Here is a 15,850-nt window from a genome sequence, read left to right on the forward strand (position 1 = left end):
TGATATGGATTATACTTGGGATACAAGCTACACGTTACATTAAAGAAAAGTATAGATTTTTGTTTTACAGAATATGCTAATTAATGGCAACTTTACAATAATAATAATACTTTTTTCTTTAGGTGACAATTACATAAACTAATAGGTTTTACTATTATTTTGCTATTATGATTGCTTCTTACAGTAAATTATTTGAGTTTGTAGGGACCCCACTTAGTAGTCCATGTATGTTAAATATATTGGTGGGATGAGGGTCACTAATGTATATTGTATGTATAGTTAAAATTGAATTGACAGAACTTTTAAAAATTCTTTCTAATGAATTACTTGATCCAGATGTGTGTATTGTGCATGTAGCACCTTCCATTATGCCACCTGGTTTCTTTGTAGCACAGAGAACTTTCAGTGGCATAAGAAAAAGAGGTGCATTTTTTAAAATAATGACATTTCCTCATAAATCAGCAGAAAGTTATTTACATTTTTTTCCTTGAAAAATTAACATTTTTGCTGCCCACTGCTGGCACCCAGAACCAAAGCACTCCATCCTTTACTGTCACCTCTCTCTGTTCCCTCTGTTGTTTGATTGACAGCCCTCACTGCGGCCAGTCTGCGTGCATTTGCAAGCTCTGCCTCGAGCTCAGCGATGCGGGCGGTTAAGAGTGGCACTTGTGCTCGCGGCTTTGAGCGCAGCTCTTTATTGGTCCGATCCACAGCGCTCTGAAGCTCAGACACCCTGCTGCCGTCAATACGTGTGCGCTTAGAGCCATTGGGCAGTCTCTGTAAGGCAGACCATACAATTACAGATATAAGTATAGACATTTCACATGAAATGCATCTTATGTGTTACACAGATGCAAATCTACATGCTGTGGTTGGAGGGTATCGAGAGTCTTACAGCTGATAAAGTTGTTGGGTGACCTAGATAAGAAATGGTGAGTTTTTATGTATACAGGGTTTATGTGAGGGTAGGCTGCCATGTTGTTGTTTTGATCTTGCTTCTTTTCTCTCTAAACTCGAGTGCAGAGTTAATTCCAGGGTCTTAATTAAACAAATCTTCAGGGATACATTCAGACAGCAACACAGTGGGCAGCCAAAGTTAGTAGGACCCCCCCTCGCTCCCTTGTGTTTCCATTTGCCTGCTTATGACTTCCTTACAGAAACCTAAAGACACACAAATACCTGGGGAAACAGGGTTAAATAGTATGAAACTGTGTAATTTAGTGCACCTGGGGATTTATGCAGTTTACTTAAGAGAGTGACTCCCTGTGACCGTGGACCGTGGAACAGCATGATATGAGCAGACTGTCATCATCATTGTGTGGGACCCTGTAATGCTCCCCTGTAATGTTCTGGTTAGAGATCCTGCTGAAAACAGCATTTTACTTTTGTGCCATTTGAATAAAAATATTCCTTACAGAAAGCTTGTTGCAACATTAGTCCGTTCTCCACTCTCAACTTGTCAGGACTCATCGGCTTCACGTTGTAACGCACTGAGTACCTTTAGTGGTGCTTTGCACTGTGCAGGTCAAGCCAGCAGATTTCAAAAAGGAGTCCCTTATTTCATGAAACAGATGTGATAAAAGCACAGGAGAAAGGGCTCTGGTGGTGTTGTCATTGTCGGCAGACGTGTAATCGTGATACTAAGAGCAGGTAAACTGTGGTAACCAAGGAAATGTCAGAGGTGCTTACTGCAAATGGAGAAGTTTGTCTTATACTGCATATTTTACATTGTGAAAGGGCATATTTAAAACTTAAAATAAACATAATATAACGCCTAAACCTAACCAACATGAAGGCAAAAAAAAAAGGAAAAAGAAAGTGGTTCCAGGTGGCACTCAATCTTTTCTGCTCTGTCGTCAGTATGACTGCTGTTTTAAACGCAGTCTTTTGTTCTTCCTCGTGTAGGAAATTGACACTACAGGTGGTCCGGTACAATGGAAAACACTCTCGAGGGGGTGCCCCCTTGTGTGGCAAGAAACGGTTCCTGACAGAGCATCTGCATGTAATGAGCTGGGAGTGAGAACGTGTTGGCAACACTGCAGGGCAGTGACTGTCAGCAGTGCAGCGGGTGTCATCGATAAATGTCCTAACCAAGTGTGTGTTCGCACAGTTCACACTCTGTGACATCTAGGCAACACTCATCCTACTAATGGCCACTTCTCTCTTCTTTCTCCCCCACTGTCTGTGCTTATCCTTTGGTACAACCCCTCCATACTTTATTTTTTCTTAATAGAAAGTTGTTGATTTTTTTTTTTTTTAGGTTTAATTATTCTTTTTGTAATACGGGTCTGTTAATTTTTTGTTTCTCTATCACGAAAGCAGCATCCATCCAGATGCAACAGGATCTTCATCGGAGGTTTTGCTACTCTGATTCACTCACACTTACATGTGTGCTTATCTCAGCCCCGACCGCAAACCAGAGTTGAATGAAGGAACAAGTGTCAGTAATACTTTTTACACTATCAGAAAGGCAAAGGAAGATTTATGCTACCTTAAAGCTCCTTTGTGTATAGATATGTGTGGGTCACTGTGTAGGAGGAAGACAGAGAGGAGATACAAATGCAGACATGCAGACAAATACTATCAGCAGGCACAAAATAAACACATAGCAGAAAAACAATCACACAGCCAGGAAGACCTTCCATGTAGGTTTGGATCCATCTGTTCGCTCCACTGAGTCACCGTCCTTCCTCTGTCTCACCATGTTCAACTGCAATGTAGATTAAAAAGACAAAAAAAGAACACTGAATAACGTACGTACTACTTTTCTCGTCACTTAGTCGATCCAAGAACAAAACCCAGCCTCCAGAGGAAAGCATGGCTGCCAGACAACAAGATCTCATGTTTTACATATCTACAAATATGAATTAGTCCTCAGAAAAGTGCGGGAGGAGTTGCTTTAGTGAAATAAGACTCTTTGATCAGTGCAAACAGTGGCCTTAAATCAAATTTAGGATTTGTTCTTTGATTACCTTTTAATGTATAGATGTTTTATGAATATGAACAGAGGACTGAGAAGACAGAGCCTCTCACCCAGCGTGACACACGAAGGCTATATCCAATCAGACTGGAGGCTTTAGCAGATGTCTGCTAGGGATTGAGCAGATGTTTTACTTACCAATAATCACACGCACGCACACACACACACACACACACACACATGCTCTTCACATACATTCACACTCCTCACCTCTTGTGTGGTAGCTGCTAGCTGTCCCTCCAGGGTGGCAACCCTCTCCAGAGCCACCCGAAGCCTCTCTCGCACCTGGCAAGCACACACCACCACACACACACAAACACATTTAGTGTGTAGTATCAATTTTCATTTTCCATTTTTATATGATATAGTGCCATTTTTTATTTTATTTTTTTTCATCAGCATCCATTTGCTGTCTAAATTTGCTGCTGCTGGTGTTTTCTGTTAATGAATCTCATGACTTCCTCTATTTGTTTTATGAAAAGCCATTCAGCAACAGTCTTTTCCTCTGAAAGTGACGGTCGTCAATAACAAGAAAACAGCTGAAAATGAAATTCTCTTAAATGTGGAGCAAGAAAATGTCTCCATGTTTCTAAATTAGTCAGCTGTTGCTTCTTCATTTATTTCTAAGAACTAACCTCAGTCACGCAGTATACATGCGTGTGTCTGTGCGTGTGTGTGTGAGAGAGAGAGTCCACCTTTTCATCCAGAGCCTTGTGGTGTTCAAAGAGCGACTTCAGAGCTTTGAGGACCTCCACCTCGCTGGAGACTCCAGATGGCGGGGGTGCCTGTCCTTTTACCACTGTCATTCTCAGACTGCGTTCGTGACGAGACACCAGGCACTCCAGGTGCTCCAACAGCAGCTGCAGCACGCACACACGCATAAATGCACGCACGACCAAGAGAATACTAATTTCAGAAACATTGTTTGTTTTCATCGGCGCAATCGCACGCTCACACACATGCACACCCTCAAAGACACACACTCACACGCGCGTACACACACACACACCACACACACACACACACAGACACACACACACACACACACACACACACACACACACACACACACACACACACACACACACACACAGCACACACATACCCTGGTGTTGTTCCTTTCCGCTTTCAGCTCAGATATTTCCTCCTCTTTCTCCAGCAGCTGCTCCCCGGCATATGTTCAGCTCCTTGTAAGGGTGGCAAACTCCTACACAACAAATACACACATAATACCCCACACAGAGGTTAATCTATATCACTGATCGAGGTAATGGTTGAGTGCGTTTGTTTCACAGAGCACAAATACAGCAGCAGTTTCATAGTTAAAGTATATATGGATATGGCCAAGCTACGTGGTGGCCAGACACAAACAAAAGGAACACATTATCAGCAGGGGATGTCAGGGCAGACTTAAATAATGGGCAGTCTAGGGTGGCTTCTCCAAAAAGAAAAGTGTTTTTGTGTGAGAGATTTTGTCTGGGAAATTTTTTTCTGTGCACCTGCGATAAGAAGTTGTCTAAGAGGCTGGAAATTCTATGACAAACTAGGTACCAAAACAGCACTATCTAAGCTGAATAAACAAAATGTGAGCAGTGCCACTCTGCCTACCTCAGTGTCTGGGTAATATTTTGGCTCTTATATTTCTCTATAGTTGGTGGGGTCAAATCAGTGCTGCTGCAGATAAGATTACAAACTTCTTGTGCCATGGCAGGCTTCCTTCGCTGTGGAAAAAAAGTCTCTCAGTTCTCTCAAGTGTATTTTGTAGAATTGAGAGAACTGAGAACAATGAGAACAGTAAGTGCAATGTGACTTTGTCTGACAATGAAACACCTCCAGCTGTTATTCACAATACACCAACCTCAGTTGCTGACAGAAGGCTTCAGTGCACTTCAGTGAAGCTTTTAAGCACTTGCAAGCACCCTGAATGTCCTTTAAAGCCACATTTGAAAAACTTGACCACTGAGTGTCTTGAAACTGGCCCACAATGGTTTCTGGCTGATCCACTCTGTTGGTTAGACTTCTGCTAGGTGTAGCATAGCACAGAAAATACAACTGAAATGAGGAGGGCGAACTCATAAAATAGGTTGTAGTCTATAAGAACTCACAGTCTGTAAATCCTGGGTTAGCCTGAAGCACAATTTAAAAGAGCCATTGGACATTTTGGGAAACATGCTTGTTGTTTCTTGTCAAGAGAAGCTCGATCCCCGAATAGCGTTAAAAAGTTACGCCAACAGTCATACTGCTTCACATAGCATAACAGAAAGAAGCAAAATACGTCCGGCTGCATCCAAAGGTAACAAAATATTTCACTACCACTGTTGTGGTAACAAACTATATATGTCTGCTGTTATTTTTGGACAGAGCTAAAAAAAAGTCTTTATTGTTTCAGATAAGCTAACCAGCTAAGCTAACTAGTTTTGTTGATGGCTTTTTGGTGCCTGTACAGATTTGAAAGTTTAGTTTTCAGTACAAAATTTCTTCTCTCCAGTTCTCATCAGAGATATCAGCACTATCCCTTACTAAACTGCGCAAATGCCCACGCATTATAAATTTGTTGGCCATTTTATGCTCTTTTGGCGCTGTAAATTGATGGCTCCATGAAATGTAATAGTTTGGAGATGGCTGTGATAGAAAGCACTTCTCTGCCATATTGATTTTTTTATGGTACATAAACTTTAATGGAGTTTCACCTGACCATACAATACGTCATATCATATGAACGCAGTCAAAAGGTTTGCATAGACATTAAATAAATGTAGTTGTTTTTTTTTTTGCCCATTTTGACCTCACAGCGTACCTTACCAGTACATTCAATACGAGTCAACACAATGCAGTTCATCCTACCTATTTATCACAGTAATACAACATTTAAAACATATACAATTCTGATTTCATCACGTCTTCACCTGCTTTGGTCTGGCAGTAGAAGGTCCGCATCCTGTCAAGCTCAGATAAATCATAGAAAGCTTTAACTGATTTTCACCCTAATCTCTTTTGATCAGTGGAAGAAAAGGTTAAAAGTCTCCACATTTGCACTAGTATTATTAATGTTTAATGTAATCTGTGTAAGCAGTCAATTCTCATATCAGAGGGTGCTTCCTGGTCTCACAGCCCCACATCTAATCCACTTTCCTATGTGATTTTCTGTCTACAATCGATTAGATGTACTCGATTAGATGAGGTGCTAACAGTGCTGCTGTTACACTCTACATCAGAGAACCAGTCAGTAGCACACAAATCTCCTACTGGAAGTTGATTTTTAATATTTTTTGCAATCGATCATGCTGGAACAAGATTGAATGGTTGTTTGTTTACTGACGTTTGTGCATCTATGTGTGCACGAGTGTGTGAGCATTTGTTTTTGTGTATGTTGTCTGAATGTCACTTGGTGCTTTGCTGGCATTTCCTGTGATCTTGGCTTTAGTCCCAACCAATACCCAGAGGCTTATGGTCTCTCTGCTTGTCCAACACACACACACACACACACACACACACACACACACACACACACACACACACACACACACACACACACACACACACACACACACACACACACATCCACATGCAGGCACGTGCTTTTTAAAGTCCTGGAGCTCACTGCAGCTATGACACTGCACTCCTGGTCTCAGGTTTTGCACAAATGACCTAAACGCTGGGCCTGACGAAGACATTTGTTCTTAAAGTTAAAACTGCAAAAGTTCCACAGCTGCAGCAAAGACCTACATGAGACTGACAGCACAGAGGCAATACACCTGACAGCTCCCTGGGCAATAACAATATAAGACATTTGAACAGGTGTGAAATGACACAGTCCATTCTACCTATTATCAGAGTATTACAACATTTGAAACATATATGGAAATTCTGATTACATCACAAAGGTCCCCATCCTGTCAAGCTCAGATAAATCATAGAAAGCTTTAACTGGTTCTCACCCTAATCTCTTTTGATCAGTGGAAGAAAAGGTTAAATGTCTCCACATTTAGTGTTATTAAATGTGGTATTAATGGTTATTAATGTTCCATTTGCACTGGTCACCACCACCAAAACAGACGTGCTGCTGAATGATGACTATTGGAGAACCTTTGGAGCACCTCTGTAATATTATACTGGTATCATAAGATTAAAAACTTTGGATTTATATGAGAGGATATAGTACTTTATAAGGGATAAACAGAGAAAATATCATACACTCCATGGATAGTTAATTTTCATTAACATTTGAAATCCCATGAAAAATATAAAGTTGGATAATCTCAGTGTGAACAGCTTACACACAGCCCTGCTGAAGGATATGTACGACACATTTGTTGCAGCCTTTTTCACACAGAAATATAATAGGTATAAACAATCACATTACGTCCATTAATGTGCATGATGGATGGAGTGTTTCTCCTGCAAGTTTGATTTTATTTTTAATCAAGAGGTTATGCATCTTGGTGGGGGAAGTGAAATTTTATCCGAGTTCGTTACTGTAAACTTTGAAGAGGCTAATGATGTCAGTAGCTGATGTAGGGGGATGACCCATACTGCTCTCATTACTTTTAATTAGCCCCACATTTCTGTCTTACCTTTAGCTTTACACTAATGATGCTACTCTTTCTGACAGCGTATACCACTTTGCCACTTTTGTGATATTTAGCACAGGAAAATCTGCCCAGATCAGTAATTTGAACATCACGGGGAAAAAAATATCTATCTCTAAATTTGCTTGCTGTTTTTAATATTTGTCCTGTCATCTGACTCCAGTGTACAGATGAGATATAAAAAAGATTTCATCCACCAGGACAGGCATACACTGTTCCATAGAGACTGCACTGAATTGTTGAAAATTATTATTAAAATAATACATTAAAAGCGAACCCACACAGCAAACACAAACGTATTGATCTCTGCATTTCTATTTTCCCCATCTGTCATGCTGCAAGCAAAAAGCAAACAAAAAACCCAAGAGTGTAGAGCAGAGGGGAGCGAATGAATAGGATCGAGAGAGGAAAGGAGTGACTAGAGGAAAGGGGAAAATGGGTCAGCTTGTTCATTTTACTTTCCCTTATTCCACAGGGTCCACAGGGGTGTTCCAATAGACATGTGCTCGGCCCAAATCCACCAACAGATGTTAGCGCTCACTCTCTCTTTCAATCATGACAAAAAGGCTCAACAGGCCACCTCTCGCATTTTCTAGTTGATCTCTTCATCCCTTCATCTTTTGCCAATCTTAACATGTTGAAAAACAACAGCAACCACACACATGCAGAAAATGCAGATGGGAGAAACCTGCACTGACAAACAAATTAGAAGAAAGATATGAATACAGGATTTTAAATATTTATGAAATGGAACAAAACAAGTGTTATATGTAACACATTATCTAAACAAAGAAATCCTCCATATTATTTCTCATGGTCTGTTGAATGCCTTCCTTTATCAGCCTTTACTGCCTTTGATTTTGTTCTCTTTTTCATACAACCCAACATACTATATAATTTTACACACCCCAAAACCCAAAGAAAAAAAAAAACCTTTTAACATTTCCAAAACAACAGTCATACACAAACATGGCTCACTGACAAAAACCTCGACATCTGTCAGAGAGCATATCATACAGAGCCCAGAGAGAAGATTCTGGGTGTCTGGAGGAACACGGCTGCCTCCAACCACAATGTGAGATAGTGAGTGGTTACCAAACACTGCTGAGCCCAGACATTGTAAAGGGATTTCTCCCCTTCCCTTCCTTAAGCAGTTTGGGATTAAAGGATGAAAAAAAAATGCTGTGTATCTGTATGTGTGTGTGTGTGTGTGTGCAGAGAAAGAGAAGGCGAGAGATTGAAGTGGAGTGGGATAAAAAAAGGGCTAAGAGTCTCCCTCAAACACACACACACACACACACACACACACACACACACCACACACACACACACACACACACACACACACACACACACACACAGACACACACACAAAATAAAAAAAAAACTATATAAGATTTATTGTGACTGTTGTTATCCTCTTCTATTTGTGTGTGTTTGTGTGCTTTGCTGTACGTGTGCAGCATGCATAGAGGTTAGTACTATGGGGACTTGACCTACACTGCACACCTGAACTGTACCTAAAGCCGCCCTCACACCTGCTCATTCACTCTTTCCTGCATGATAAGGATATGGAGGGTACAGTCAGTGTCATAATAACAGTAAGCTCAGTTTACTGGATGCTCATCATCTCAGCACCAAAGGCATTGTGGAATTTTTTTTCAGTAAAAAAATATCAGGTGGAATTTAATTTGTGTGTGTGTGTGTGTGTGTGTGTGTGTGTGTGTGTGTGTGTGTGTGTGTGTGTGTGTGTGTGTGTGTGAGAGAGAGAGAGAGAGAGAGAGAGAGACAGGAGACAGGTGGCAAAGCAGTCATCAGGACTGACGTGGTTATATTTCACTTGCCAGTTATTTCCTGTTGGTTGAGAAAACTGACTGTGAGCTCGGGGGACCGGATCATGACAGATACTAGCCCTTCACACCTTTACACCTTGTCAACACTACATCACATAACTCTTCATTCCAGATGCAACAGTGGAACAAGTCCTATCCTTTTTAAATTCCTCTAAATGTATCCCAGTGAACTGAGCACTATTTCATGTCTCCTCTTAAAGTTAAAACTAATGCTCATCAGACCAAATCCCAGCACTGGCTATAACTCTTAATACACTCAACAACTTGGGAATACTGCTTTCTAGTACTTTGCACCACATAAAGGGAATCAAAGAGTTTCACCAGTGGCTGAACTTAGCCTTTTAAATTTGGAGGTTTTTTTTTTTTTAAATGTGTCATTTTTTTATGCTTCTATCTGTTGCTCAGCTATCTATGTATTTAGTACATTTATATAATATATAGCTTAAATAACCCAGTTACTTCCATAGGAAAATGCAAAATAATCAAGTAGGTCTTTCAGTTTCTGTTCTTATTGATGTAATCACTGTAAAATACCCGGCATGGCACCTTCACTGGCTGTGATTTACAAATTAATACATCAGTCATATCCAATCCATCCATCTGTCCACTTTCTTATGCTTATCCAATTAAGGGTCGCAGTGGGGCTGGAGCCTATCCCAGTTGTCATAGGGAAAGAGAAAGGGTGCACAGGGATCCACTGTTACAGGGATGATGAAGAAAACCATTTACACCTACGGCCAATTTAGAATCACCAGTTAACTTAACATGCATGTCTCTGGACTGTGGGAGGAAGGAAACTGAAGAAGAGACGGGAAAACATGCAAACACCACACAGGAAGGCTCCGGTCAGTTACTGGATTCAAACCTAGGACCTTCTTGCTGTGAGATGACAGTGCTAACCACTTCAACATCATGCACCATACTACCATGCTGCCACAGTCAATCATATTCAGAGTGCTGGTAAAATGCTAGCCACAATAAATTTAACAGAAAGCACAGAATTTCCTCCTGATGTGCTATGACATTGTTATTGCCTTAAATAACTTCATGCAAGATATAAGGGAGCTAAATGAAAGTAACATTATAGTGTACTTAAAAGTACTAACAAGTGGTGGACTACGTGTACTTAACTATAACCAAATTTAGCTTCTGGTAACATCACTTAACAGCATCACAGCTGAGGGGTGACACGGGAGCCCGCAAGCTCTATGGTTTCAGGTGAAGGAACCAGGATGATGCTGATAATGGGCATCTGGCATTTTGGTCTCTTTACATGCAGAAATTCTCAGCAATGTTGAAATGCTTCTTCACAGCTTGTTGAAGAAACTGGAATTTGTTAGTGAGAGTCAAAAAGTCACAGAACTGTAAATGATCTCACTTCACTGGCAGGTAACTCCTGGAAGTTACGTCTTTACAATTAATTTACAAACTGATCAGTTGTACTTCTGAATTGTGTGACTGGGTTAACAAGACAGTGAAGCCAAAACAAGCATAAATGGATGCTCGCCAGAGCCTGAACTCACTGAGGCCAAGCAGTACCTCTGTGAGCAGCAGCAGGTGGGAGGAAAGAAAACAAGGAACACTTGTGACGAAGCAAGACAGGAAAGGGACCGAAGCTGTAAACATTCGCACATCATATTCACATGATTCACAGGACAGGGTTGTGTTATATGATATCATTTATGCTGATTTCTGATATTGCACATCAGCACCTTGAATATATTTTGAATCTCTAAAAAAACAGATGCACATACTAAACATCCACTCTTATGCACTTGGACAATGTTTATCATTCTGCCTTTAGGTTTATTCCATGATGATGTTTATTGTACTCATCACTGCATCTTATGTGAAAAGGTTGGGTGTCTCTATGGCCTGTGAGATGTGACAGACATATGCTATGGTTTATCTAGAAGGCTGTCATTGGAAAACTGCCAATGCACATCACTTTTATGCTACACTGGTGCTATGGGTACTATTAAACTTGGTCCAATGCCTTTTACTGTATGTACATACTGAACTTGGAAGACTTGTTTAGTTTTTATTCTCCAACCACCCTGAACTCTTCACAGTGCACCCTAACAATGAATTCATTGGTAAATTCAAGATCACAAATACATTTAATTCTGTTTATACTTTCTTTAATTGAGTTGCCTCTTGTATCGGGATCTTGTATCTTGAATAAATGGCATTTTCGTGTTTTTCAGTTTCCTTTTATTTTATTGTTTGCATCCTTTTAAATTGAATCATGTAAACTGATGAGCCATACAATGAAGATATACTAAGAAGAGTTGCTGAAGCTAGGTTGAGGAGAGAGGTGATGATCAGTCAGCAGCAGTATGGCTTCATGCAGAGAAAGAGCACTACAGATGTGATGTTTGCTTTGAGAGTGTTGATGGAGCAGTACAGAGAAGGACAGGAGAAACTGTATTGTGTCTTTGTGGATCTAGAGAAAGCATATAATAAGGTGTCAACTGAAATACTGCATGAGGAAGTCAAGAGTGCCAGAGAAGTTTGTAAGTGTGGTGCAGCACATATTTGAGGACAGCTAGGCAATGGTGAGGTGTGTGGTACGAGTAACAGATGGGTTCAAGGTGGGAGTGGGATTACATCAGGGATCAGCTTTGAGCCCCTTCTTGTTTGCAGTGGTGATAGACAGTGCTGACAGCTGAGGTCAGGAGTCTCCATGGATTATGATGTTCGCAGATGATACTATGATCTGTAGTGACAGTAGGGTGTAGAGTAGGTGAAAGAGGCGGAGGTATGCTTTAGAGAGAAGAGGAATGAAAGTCAGTAGAAGCAAGACAGAATACGTGTGTGAATGAGATGGGTGTACCAATGAAGCTGCAGGGATCAGAGGTAGTGAAGGTGGATGAGTTTAAATACCTGGGGTCAACCATCCAAAGCAACAGACCGTGCACAGGAGAGGTGAAGAAGAGAATGCAGACAGGGGTGGAGTGGGTGGAGATGAGTGTCAGGGGTGACTTGTGATAGAAGCATAGCAGCAAGAGTGAAAGCAAACGTTTACAAGATGGTAGTGAGACCTGCTACATTATGATGTATGGCCTGGAGGTAGAGTTGAAGCTGCTCAGATTTTTGCTGGGAGTAACCAGGAGGGACAGGATTAGAAATGAGCATATCAGAAGGACAGCTCAGGTTTGGAGACAAAGTTAGAGAGGCAAAGTTGAGATGGTTTGGACATGTGAAGAGAAGGGATAGTGCATATATTGGAAAAAGGATGTTGAATGTGGAGCTATCAGGCAGGAGAAAAAGAGGATGGATGTAGTGAAGGAGAGGGTTGGTGTGACAGAATAAAAATGAGGGTAACCCTCAATGACATTTTTTTTCTTAGTATAAACAAGTGAAATTAAAGTAATATGTGCCTATCTATTAAATTGTTCTATTAGGTCAGTTAAGTTCTGCCTAATATGGAGTTCACTCAAGTATTACAGCAAGGTCTAGCTGAACTGAATTGTAAAGACACTAATATATCAAGTGTTTTTCTCTGCATAAATGGTGATGCAAGTTCTACACTGCAAATCCAGAATAATGCACTGGTGAAGCTTAATCTTTTCAGATTAAAACCACAGAACTGTTCATTTGCTGTGGAAAGGCAAAGATGAACAAACACAATATCAGAGATTATATCTACTGACTAAACTATTTCCCATGCGCACACCAAGAGACACTACTCCAACTGTGATATAAATCTTGGTAATTCACCAAGGGATGCCACAGCAAAGATGAATGCAGAGTCCAAGACTGGAGAATGAGTGAGTCCCTGGGGAGATTCAGATATCCCAGCCCTGTAACTCTTCACCACTGCAGAGCGAGCAAGAGCGAGGTGGCAAACAGCCGAAAGGTGGACTCGACCTTCCTCTGGCAAATCTTAATCAACACACACACACACAAGTGCGCACGCACACAGGAACTGTGACCGCACAACACCTTGCTGGGGTGTTGGCCCTAAAGTAGCCAGTGAGTAATCTGTTGCCATGACGCCTCCTCTCGCATTGCTGCTAACGCCATGGCAACGGCTCATTAAGAAAGTGTTTTGAGCAGCAGACAAACTCTGCATGAGCGTTTCATCAGACGAATGCAGAGACACTCAGCTGCACATCTATATGGGTGCACACACTAAAACACAAACATGCACTAAGCTGCTGAGAGATTTTCCTTCTGTGTGATGGTGTGACATACTGGGGAAGGCTGCAGCAGCAGCAGCTGCCTGCAGCCTTGACAGATCCCTACTCTGACTGATGCTCTGGAGGCATGAGTATAACCAAAAACTTTTCCAAAAGTTTTCCTGCAGAAGGCACAGTGTAGAAACTAAATAACAATACAAACCTTAATGGCTGCACTGGTGTAACGGTACAGGTGCATTAAAATCCATCTGTCCCGTTGCACCAGTGTAGCTTGAATTGCTTGTAATTCAGCCTACACAGCTACAAGTGCTGGCAGCTTGGTTTTCTTTACAGTTTTTAAATGTAAGAAATGTAATTACTGCAGTGTATATAATATAAGTTTTAAAGCTTAATACCATCAAGTGTTTGGTTGCCATCATACAGTTTTAGTGCTCTGACTGTGAGCTACATAAACAGTTTACTGTATTCTTCAATGCATTACACAATTACAGGAATGCTGTAGAGTTCTACAGGATTCTCGATCATGGTGATTGGCCAGTGGAGAACCTGAACAATGAACTTGATCATACAGATTCTAGATACTGCATCACACGCACACTCCAACCAAAGTCAAAAATAACCGAAGCAACCACCACAAAATTTCTAAAGTAATAATTTGAACTTAAACATTTACACTCCCACGAGCCTTTTGCACCTACCTTCAGCATTATTCATAAAGGGTGGCATATTACTGTACAAAATTTCCTGTATTCCTGCGGCAATTTGTTAGAGTGCAGGTGAAGCATATTAGGAATAACGGGACAAAGCTGCCCCAGATTTGTACTGTTCTGAAACACTGATAAAATCAAAGCGTGGGTGTACCGAAAACTTTGAATTATTTTCGAAAGGCTTTAAATAAAACCTGGGAGAAACCCAGTAGCCACCGCTGTAAAAATATGCATATCAAAAGTTTTAAAGCAGCCTGATTCTGGCATACAAATATGACACGGTGTATTGTATTGTAGCAACATAAGACAGCATAGCTGGCACATCAGGCATGTCGCCATGTTTCAGAATGTCATATTCAGCTTGCAAATAGGTGTCAAATCCCTGCAAGTTTCCCAACTTTCTCTCCTCCTCCGTGCCATTGAAGGCCTAAACCCAGAATAGCATCCATTCATGTATCAGAGTTTTCTTCATCAAAGCAAAACAAAACCTGCACCAGAAAAAGGGACAAAGGAAAGAGAGGAAGGATGAGAGGGGAATACTTCCTCTGCTCGGTTGAAAGGAGAAGCACAAAGAGTTTTTGTTGCGCATCAGTAGAGTCTGTCTCTTGCGCGCGTGCCATAATAGGCATACGGCAAGTCAAGCATGCACAGCAGTCACAGAAGAAGAGAGAGTTCCTAATCAGTGCATGACAGATATCTATCTCTATTATGTTCATGAACAATGGAAGTTGAAAACGTGCCACTAACCACATCAACCAGCGAAAAGCCTTATTGGTGACGGTGTGCCCACATTTCTAAACTAATATGCAATTTGCATTACTGTGAGGTATTAATCATTCTTTGCAGCTTGATTGAGGCATAGTGGTGAAAAAGGAAGGAGGAGGAGGGAGGAAGAGGTGGAGAGGAGGCCATATCTCAGACCTAGAAAAGAGCCATCAGCACTGAAATCAATACTCGGGCAAGGACATATGGAGACCGCAGAGTGAGCTGTTTGAGCTAAAGACAATCCTTCACTGGAAATATCCACACAGTGTATGAATGATGAGTCCCTACCTGGTACATGTAGGTGTTAAAGTGGGTCCCATTCTGAAGGTGGATCTTGACTGTAGGGTTCATGGTGAATGCTAAACATATCAGATCCTTGAAATGGACACCCCTTAAAATGAGTGACAGGAAGAGAATGAAGAGTAGTAGGTAAGAGGGTGAGGATAGTGGAAAAGAGGGAAAATTCCTCAGAATCCTGGTCCACAAAGAGTGTAGCAGGGCTAGATGAAACTCCTGTACTGCTCCCTCTGCCCTTCGCTCGGACAACAGCACTCCACTAGCCAGCCTGATCTCATTACAGCCTGGGATAAGAGACAGCAGGGGAGAAGAATAAAGAGAGAGCGAGAGAGTAAGAGAAAGTGAGGGTAGAGAGATGGATAAACAGGGACAGGCTGAAGGAAAAAATGATGATGATAGTATGATTTTGATCAGCGATGAAGACAGAATGAGACAGAAATGATGGGGATGAAGGAAGGAGGAGGCAGAGCAGCTCGTAGTGCATCAGCTGACAGAGGAAGGAAGGGGCAGGGTT

General features: G+C 41.3%; 1 protein-coding gene across 1 annotated transcript in view; it reads right to left on the reverse strand.

The window, feature by feature from the left end:
* Positions 1–15,850, reverse strand: part of ppfia4 (PTPRF interacting protein alpha 4) — a 61,461-nt gene that overhangs the window by 14,567 nt on the left and 31,044 nt on the right. Inside the window, 6 exon segments of the mRNA XM_030728807.1 lie at positions 558–591; positions 593–777; positions 2,639–2,710; positions 3,191–3,265; positions 3,676–3,840; positions 4,086–4,187. Of these exon segments, the coding sequence (XP_030584667.1) occupies positions 558–591; positions 593–777; positions 2,639–2,710; positions 3,191–3,265; positions 3,676–3,840; positions 4,086–4,187 (633 nt within the window).

Source organism: Archocentrus centrarchus, chromosome 5 (genome assembly GCF_007364275.1).
Source record: "Archocentrus centrarchus isolate MPI-CPG fArcCen1 chromosome 5, fArcCen1, whole genome shotgun sequence".
Taxonomy (NCBI): Eukaryota; Metazoa; Chordata; class Actinopteri; order Cichliformes; family Cichlidae; genus Archocentrus; species Archocentrus centrarchus.